The sequence below is a fragment of the Cebus imitator genome, unplaced genomic scaffold, assembly GCF_001604975.1.
Source record: "Cebus imitator isolate Cc_AM_T3 unplaced genomic scaffold, Cebus_imitator-1.0 Scaffold82, whole genome shotgun sequence".
Classification (NCBI taxonomy): Eukaryota; Metazoa; Chordata; class Mammalia; order Primates; family Cebidae; genus Cebus; species Cebus imitator.
In genome coordinates this window covers 986,979-995,558 of record NW_016107397.1, presented here as the reverse complement: position 1 = coordinate 995,558, position 8,580 = coordinate 986,979, and the positions used below count along the sequence as shown (strand labels likewise).

Genomic DNA, 8,580 nt, shown 5'->3' with positions numbered 1-8,580 from the left:
TTTTTTCAAATCTGCTTGTTTTTTGCAGGGGGTTGTTGTTATTGTTTGAGACAGGGTCTCACTCTGTCACCCCAGCTGGAGTGCAGTGGCACGATCATGGCTTACTGCAGCCTCAACCTCCCACGCTCAGGTGATCTTGCCACCTGGTATGGACCAGCTAATTTTTGTAGATGTAGGCTTTTGCCATGTTGCCCAGGGTGGTCTCAAACTCCTGGGCTTAAGCGATCTTCCCAGCCTCGCAAAGCACTGGGATTACAGGCAGGAGGAGCCACTGTGACCAGCCCTGATTCTCCTCCTTTATAATTTATGATGCCCCATGTATATTTTTGAAACAGTCTCTTATTTCTTTAGATATATGATACATAGTTATTTTGTATTTATTTTGTAATCCCATTATCTAAAGTCCTTAGAGATCTGTTTCTGTCCTCCATCACTTTTGGTACATTTTGCCCATGTTGTGTAGTTTCCTTTGTGTTCAGCAATTTTCTGTTGTAAGCTGCTCATCTTCCTTGGAATTTTGTCTGTGGGAATTCTTTGAAGTGTGTAATGAAGGCAGGTTCATCCAGAGAGAATTGGCATTTGCTTCCATTGAGATCAGACAAAAATAAATTCTTAGCTCTAGATTTTGTGAATTTACGGCCGATTTTCCTCCCTTTGATCACAGCAGTGATTTGAAGCTGTGGAATTCTTCATAGTCCTTAGGACAGACTTTCTCAGTGCAGTAATACAAGCATTTGTCATTTTGTTATTTACCTTTACTTTTCCTATACCAAGAAGGCAGTCTTTTGTGTGTGTGGTGGTGGTGGTGTTGTTTTGAGACAAATTTATTGCTCTGTCACCAAGGCTGGAGGTACGGTGACGTGATCACAGCTCACTGCAGCCTCAGCCTCGTGGGCTCAAGCAATCCTCCGACTTCAGCTTCCTGAGTAGCTGGGACCACAGGTGCCACACCAGCACACCTGGCTAATTTTTAAATTTTTTGTAGAGATGAGGTTTTGCCATGTTGGCCAGGCTGTTCTCAAACTCCTGCGCTCAAGCAATCCCCCGTCCTCAGCCTCCCAAAGTGCTGGGATTACAGGCATGAGCCACCAAACCTGGCTTGACAGGTCCCCATCCTATGTGTAATAGTGCAGATGCTATCAGTCTATTGAATCCATCTGGAGGAGATGTTCCCTCCACTCCTTAGATACACGGAAGAAAACAGCCCACTGTGATTTTGCCAAGGGTGGGAGACTCAACATTTGTTGTTGTTGTTGTTGTTGAGATGGAGTCTCACTCTGTCACCCAGGCTGGAGTGCAGTGTCACAATCTCGGCTCACTGCAACCTCTGCCTCCCAGGTTCAAGTGATTCTCCTGCCTCAGCCTCTGAAGTAGCTGGGACTACAGGCGTGTGCCACCACACCCAGCCAATTTTTGTATTTTTTGTAGAAACGGAGTTTCACAGTGTTGGCCAGGCTGGTCTCAAACTCCTGACCTCAAGTGATCCATCCACCTCAGCCTCCCAAAGTGCTGGGATAACAGGTGTGAGCCACCACACCTGACCAAACTCAACATTCCTCAGTAGGCAGCTTTGTCCGGAATTTATCAAAAGAAGTCCTTATGTTTGTACACAAGATTGTGCTGTAAGGAACGTTCATTGAAATAGTTTATGATAGCAGAACCTTCAACTGTTTTGAATTGGCTTCAGCTCATTTGAATTTATTGAGTCAGTTCAATAAATTACAATAATACTGGTCAGTCACTAAAAATAATGAAAGAAAGTTTAAGAACTTGAATAAAATAGCAGCATATAGACAAGAAAAACAGATTGATTGTATTTTACATTTAAGAATAAAGGTAGGGTCGGGTGCAGTGACTCATACCTATAATCCCAGCACTTTGGGAGGCCGAGGCAGGTGGATCACGAGATCAGGAGTTTGAGACCACCTGATCAACATGATGAAAGCATGTATTTACTAAAAATACAAAAATTAACCCAGTGTGGTGGCACAGGCCTCTAATCCCACCTACTTAGGAGGCTGAGGGAGGAGAACCGCTTGAACCCGGCAGGTGGAGGTTGCAGTGAGCCGAGATAGCAGCGTTGCACTCCAGCCTGGGCAACAGAGCAAGACTCTGTGTCAAAAAATTAGTTAATTAATCAATTAATTAATGAAAGGTAGATGGCCAGGCGAGGTGGCTCATGCCTGTAATCCCAGCACTTTTGGAGGCTGAGGTGGGAGGATGGGTGGATCACCTGAGGTCAGGAGTTGAAGACTAGTTTGGCCAACCCCATCTCTACTAAAAAATACAAAAATGAGCTGGACGTGGTGACGCACACCTGTAGTGTAATCCATGCCCTTTGGGAGGCCAAGGTGGGCAGATCACTCGAGGCCAGGAGTTTGAGACCAGCCTGGGCAACATGATGAAACCACATCTCTACTAAAAATACAAAAATTGAGCAGGCATGGTGGCACATGCCTGTAATCTCAGCTACTCAGGAGGCTGAGGCAGGAGAATCACTGGAACCCAGGAGGCAGAGGCTGCAGTGAGCCAAGATTGTGCCACTGCACTCTAGCCTGGGCAACAGAGCTAGAGCCCATCTCTAAATAAATAAAATAAAGGGGAGAAGAAAAAGAAGACAGATTATTTACCAAAGAATTTGTGGCAGCCGGGCACGGTGGCTCACGCCTGTAATCCCAGCACTTTGGGAGGCAGAGGTAGGTGGATCACGAGGTCAGGAGTTCGAGACCAGCCTGACCAACATGGTGAAACCCCGTCTCTACTAAAAATACAAAAATTAGCTGGGCATGGTGGCACACGCCTGTAATCCCAGCTACTCAGGAGGCTGAGGCAGGAGAATTGCCTGAACCTGGGAGGCGGAGGTTGCAGTGAGCTGAGATCACGCCACTGCACTGCAGCCTGGGCAACAGAGCGAGACTCCATCTCAAAAAAAAAAAACATTTGTGGCTGTAGATCTCTCAATTCTCGTGTTCTTACTGTTGACTCTTCTTCCTCTCCTCTTCCTGAAAGGGCCACCTGAGTGAGGGGTATGGCCAGCTGTGCAGCATCTACCTGAAACTGCTGAGAACGAAGATGGAGTACCACACCAAAGTAAGTCTCTGCGGACAATTCTACCGTCCCCGTCGCCTCGCCTGCTCCATAGCCCTCAGCACCTCCCCAGGCTCAGTTCTCAGATCTTTCGGGTAATAGACTGCCGGGTTTCTGGGGCAGTGTGCGAATCGTGTCCCCCAGCTGTGCGAGAGGAAAGCTGTCGCCAGGCCCCTGGGGCGCGATGAGGGCTGGGATTTTGGCCTGTGTCTTCTGCACTCTCTGTTCCCCATTTTGCAACTAGAAAGAGCAACCGGCTGGGCGCAGTGGCTCACACCTGTAATCCTAGCACTTTGGGAGGCCACAGGTGGGCGAATCACCTGAGGTCAGGTGTTCGAGACCAGCCTGGCCAACATGGCAAAACCCTGTCTCTACAAAAAATACAAAAATCAGCTAGGCATGGTGGTGCATGCCTGTAATCCCAGCTACTCCGGAGGCTGAGGCGTGAGAATGGCTGGAACCCAGGAGGCAGAGGTTGCAGTGAGCCGAGATGGCTCCACTGCACTCCAGCCTGAGCTACAGAGCAAGACTCTGTCTCAAAAAAAGAAAAGTATTAAAGGAGAAGTGGAAGGAGGAAGAGCCTACAGTAGGATTTTAGGCGGAAAAGGAGAGAAGGGAGGGAGTGGAGAAAGCCAGGCTGGGAAGAAGGTTAGGGAGGAAGGGGAGCGGGGAGCCGGGGCGGCAGCGCTGCAGGGGTGATAGAGATCGGAGGGCCCCTTTCCTTGTTTATAGGCAGAGGGCAGAGTTCAGTGGCATCAGAAGCAGCCAGTGCCAATGGCCAGGCCCTTAGCTTTTAATCACGTGGAAGGGCAGAAGGGAATGGTCACGTGGGCTTCAAGAATTAGGGTGGAAGGAGGATGCAGCTGGCTTTGCTTCCAAAGGCTCTGGAGCTCACGGCTCTCTTGTTTTTCCTGGTTTTAGAAAACAGGGAAAATGGGGAAGCTGGTGTTGTCTAAGTGTGGAGGAGCAAAGGACTTTTCGAGTTTTTAGCAATTAGCCATACAAGAGCGGGGAAGCAGCCTGGGTGCAGTGGCTCACACCTGCAATCCCAGCACTTGGGGAGGCCGAGGCTTGAGGTGAGACCAACTGGGGCAACATAGCGAGACCCCTTCTCTTAAAAAACAATTTTTTTTCAATTAGGCTGGGGGTGGTGGCTCACGCCTATAATCTCAGCACTTTGGGAGGCTTAGGCTGGTGGATTACCTGAAGTCAGGAGTTCAAGACCAACCTGGGCAACATGGTGAAACCTGTCTCTACTAAAAATACTAAAAAATTAGCCGGGCGTGGTGGTGGGCGCCTGTTAATGCCAGTTACTCAGGAGACTGAGAGGCAGTAGAATCGCTTAAACCCAGGAGGCTGAGGTTGCAGTGAGCTGAAATCATGCCATTGCACTCCAGCCTGGGCGACAGAGTGAGACTCCATCTTGAAAACAACAACAAGAAAAACTCCCGCACACATTAAAGAAAAATTTATTCTCTGGCCAGGAGTGGTGGCTCATGCCTATAATCCCAGCACTTTGGGAGGCCGAGGCAAGCGGATCATCTGAGGTCAGGAGTTCAAAACCAGCCTGGCCAAAGTGGCAAAATGCCATCTCTACTAAAAAAAAAAAAAAAAAAAAAATTAGCCCGGCATGGTGGTGTACACCTGTAGTCCCAGCTACTTAGGAGGCTAAGGTGGAGGATCTCTTGAGCCTGGGAATTGGAGGCTGCAGTGAGCGATGATCACGCCATTGTACTCCAGTGTGGGCAACAGTGAGGCCCTGTCTCTAAAAAATAGAACAAGAGAGAAGCAGGAGAGAGTTGCTTCCCCCTCCTCTGCCATGTAAGCGATGTAACCAGGATGAAGCCCCTCCTCCAGGGATGAAATCTGTCAGCACCTTGACCTTGGGCTCCGCAGCCACCAGAACTATGAGACACTGTCTGTAGTTTAAGCCACCCAGTGTGTGGTACCTTGTTATAGCTGCCCGAGCTGACAGACGGATGTTCAGGCCAGAGAGCGTAAATGCACAGTGACACCAGCTGTGAGTCCTTTTCCAGGGACCGTTGGCAGCTGGCCCTAGGTGCAGAGCCAATGACAAGGACCCAGGCTCAGCAGGTCCTCGAAGCACTGTGGTGGAAAGGCAGGCGGGGGGGGGTGGGGAGTGGAGCCAGGCCACCAGTCACGATGTCCAGACTGAGCCAAGAAGCAAATGCAGGCAGAGAGATGGGGAGGAGAGGGAGCAGGAGGGGACTGGCCATGTCTGAGACAGAGGGTGGATTTGAGGGCGGAAGAGGACTGTAAGGGCAGAGGCCTGGGTGATGCAGCCAGAGAGGGAGACGCTGGAGTGGAGAGTTCTAGTCAGGGATGTTTTAGATGATGGCAGAGTCCAAAGAGAGTGCACGTAGCTTGGGGTGGAGTCGAGGTGAAAGTACTGAAATTGAGGAGGTCAGAGGTTGTAATCTCAGGGTGCATGACTTGGGGCAAAGGAAAACTGTGTCCCGGGTGCCAGAGACTTGGGTGAATGCCAGGTAGGGACCAGGAGATGCCTATCTTCCTTGACGAGGAGATATAAAGGGGGAATGATCAAATCAAATAAACCTACAGGTAAGAGCCATGGTGATGTGGAGTGGAGAAACATCGGCAGCTGGGCACAATGGTGACTGATGCCTGTAATCCTAGCACTTTGGGCAGCAGAGGTGGGAGGATCACTTGAGGCCAGGAGTTCAAGACCGGTCTGAGCAACACAGCAACACCCCATCTCATTTTATTTAATTTGTTTAGATTTATTTATTTACAATCCCAGCACTTTGGGAGGCTGAGGCCAGTGGATCACTTGAGCTTAGGAGTTTGAGACCAGCCTGGCCAACATGGTGAAACCCCATCTCTACTAAAAATACACAGATTAACCAGGCCTGATGGCACCATGGTGGTGCATGCCTGTAATCCCAGTTACTTGGAAGGCTGAGGCAGGAGAATTGCTTGAACCCAGAGGCAGAGGTTGCAGTGAGCCGAGATTGCACCTGGGCAACAGAGCAAGACTCTGTCTCAAAAACTTTAAAAAATTAAAGATTTATTTATTTATTTTGAGACAGAGTCTCGCTCTGTTGCCCAAGCTAGAGTGCAGTGGCGCGATCTTGGCTTACTGCAACCTCTGCCCCCTGGGTTCAAGAGATTCTTGTGTCTCAGCCTCCTGAGAAGCTGGAATTATAGGCGTGCACCATCCGGCTTCACTAATTTTTGTATTTTTAGTAGAGATGGGGTTTCACCATGTTGGCCAGGCTGGTCTCCAACTCCTGACCTCAAGTGATCTGCCCAGCTTGGCCTCCAAAGGGCTGGGATTACAGGCGGGAGCCACCGCGCCTGGCCTAGAACCTAAGGTATTCACTTGCACAAGTAGAAGCCCCACGATGGAATGGCCACCCATCTCTGTGGCCTTTTCCCTTTGCCACAGGGACAAACACACAAATGACAGGATCATGCTATAGATACTGAGCAATGATTGATGACACCAGCTAGTTTTTCTTTTTTTCTTGTTTTGAGATAGAGTCTCACTCTGTAGCCAGGCTGGAATACAGCGGCCTTGACCTGTAGCCTTAAACTCCTGGGCTCAAGCCATCCTCCCACCCAGGCCTCCCAAGTAGCTGGGACCGCAGGTGTGTGCCACCATGGCTGGCTGAAAGAGAGTTCTTCACGTGCCCCATCCTGACTCCCTCTGCCTCCTTTCCAGAATCCCAGGTTCCCAGGCAACCTGCAGATGAGTGACCGCCAGCTGGATGAGGCTGGAGAAAGTGACGTGAACAACTTGTAAGTGGCACCTGCCCTGAGCCCAGGGAGGGAGAAAGCTTTTGCGGATGCTGTCACTTCTCATATGGGTCATCAAGGGCCTTGGCTGGGGTGGGCACCAAAGCCACCAGGTGACTGGGCCTTAGGGCCACTTATTTATTGCTGGTGCCTCATCCAGAACCCCTGCCTGGCTGTTTCACACCCCAAAGCTTTCCTGTCTGCCTCACTTTCAGCCCTCCAACTCCAACACTGGTACCTATCCTCTCCCTCTGTCACTGTCACTTTTTTTTTCTTTTTGAGAGGGAGTCTCACTCTGTTACCTAGGCTGGCATGCAGTGGCACAATCTCGGCTGACTGCAGCCTTCACCTCCCGGGTTCAAGGGATTCTCCTGCCTCAGCCTCCCGAGTAGCTGGGACTACAGGTGCCTGCCACCACGCCCAGGTAATTTTTATATTTTTAGTAGAGATGGGGTTTCACCATGTTGGCCAGGCTGATCTCGAGCTCCTGACCTCAGGTGATCCGCCCACCTCAGCCTCCCAAAGTTCTGGGATTACAGTTGTGAGCCACCGCACCTGACTTGTCAATGTTACTGTTGACACTTCACCAGCCTGCATTTGCAAATGGCCATAGTACCCATGGGGCTTAGACTTGGAGCTGGAGTTGTGTGTGTTCGCGCACGCACGTGAGCGTTGGGGACCGGAGGCAGCAGTGTAGAGCGTCCGGGAGGGGACGGTAACAGACCAGCCTCAGGCTGTGGAGTGTAAGCTCTCTTTCCTCTTGTGTCCAGTTTCCAGTTAACAGTGGAGATGTTTGACTACCTGGAGTGTGAACTCAACCTCTTCCAAACGGGTGAGTCCCTTCCCTCCCGTCTAACCCAGATTCTCATGGCAACCGCCCAACTCCCAGTCCTCCTCTCCCTGCAAGGTGTGAGGCACAAGGGGTAGGAAAATGGAGACATTGATACCCCATCTCTGGGCTTTCCATTCCTCTACAGGGAGGGACTGAAGCTCTTTGGTATTTTTTTAAAATTATATTTTAAGTTCCGGGATACACGTGTAGAATGTGCAGGTTTATTACATAGGTATACATGTGCCGTGGTGGTTTGCTGCACCCATCAACCCATCATCTACATTAGGTATTTCTCCTAATGCAATCCCTCCCTTAGCCCCCCACCCCCCAACAGGCCCCAGTGTGTGATGTTCCCCTCCCTGTGTCCATGTGTTCTCATTGTTCAGTAACTACTTATGAGTGAGAGCATGCAGTGTTTGGTTTTCTGTTCCTGTGATCGTTTGCTGAGAATGATGGTTTTCAGTTTCATATATGTCCTTGCAAAGGACATTAACTCATCATTTTTTATGGCTGCATAGTATTCCATGGTGTATATGTGCCACATTTTCTTTATCCAGTCTATCACTGATGGGCATTTGGGTTGGTTCCAGGTCTTTGCTATTGTGAACAGTGCTGAAATAAACATACATGTCCATGTGTCTTTATAATAGAAAGGTCTCTGCTGGGCACAGTGGCTCACGCCTGTCATCCCAGCACTTTGGGAGGCTGAAAAGGGTGGATCGCTTGAGGTCAGAAGTTCAAGACCAGCCTGGCCAACATGGTGAAACCTCATCTCTACTAAAAATTCAAAAATTAGCTGGGCATGGTGGGACATGCCTGTAATCCCAATTACTTGGGAGGCTGAGGCAGGAGAATTGCTTGAACCCAGGAAGTGGAGGTTG

The 8,580-nt window shown here is 49.8% G+C and overlaps 1 protein-coding gene across 1 annotated transcript in view; it reads left to right on the top strand.

Moving 5' to 3' along the window:
- HIP1 (huntingtin interacting protein 1) overlaps window positions 1-8,580 on the top strand; it is a 209,141-nt gene that overhangs the window by 151,051 nt on the left and 49,510 nt on the right. Inside the window, exons 5-7 of the mRNA XM_017533376.2 lie at window positions 3,010-3,090; window positions 6,794-6,870; window positions 7,638-7,699. Coding sequence (XP_017388865.1) covers window positions 3,010-3,090; window positions 6,794-6,870; window positions 7,638-7,699 — 220 coding nt within the window. The remainder of the gene's footprint in view (window positions 1-3,009; window positions 3,091-6,793; window positions 6,871-7,637; window positions 7,700-8,580) is intronic.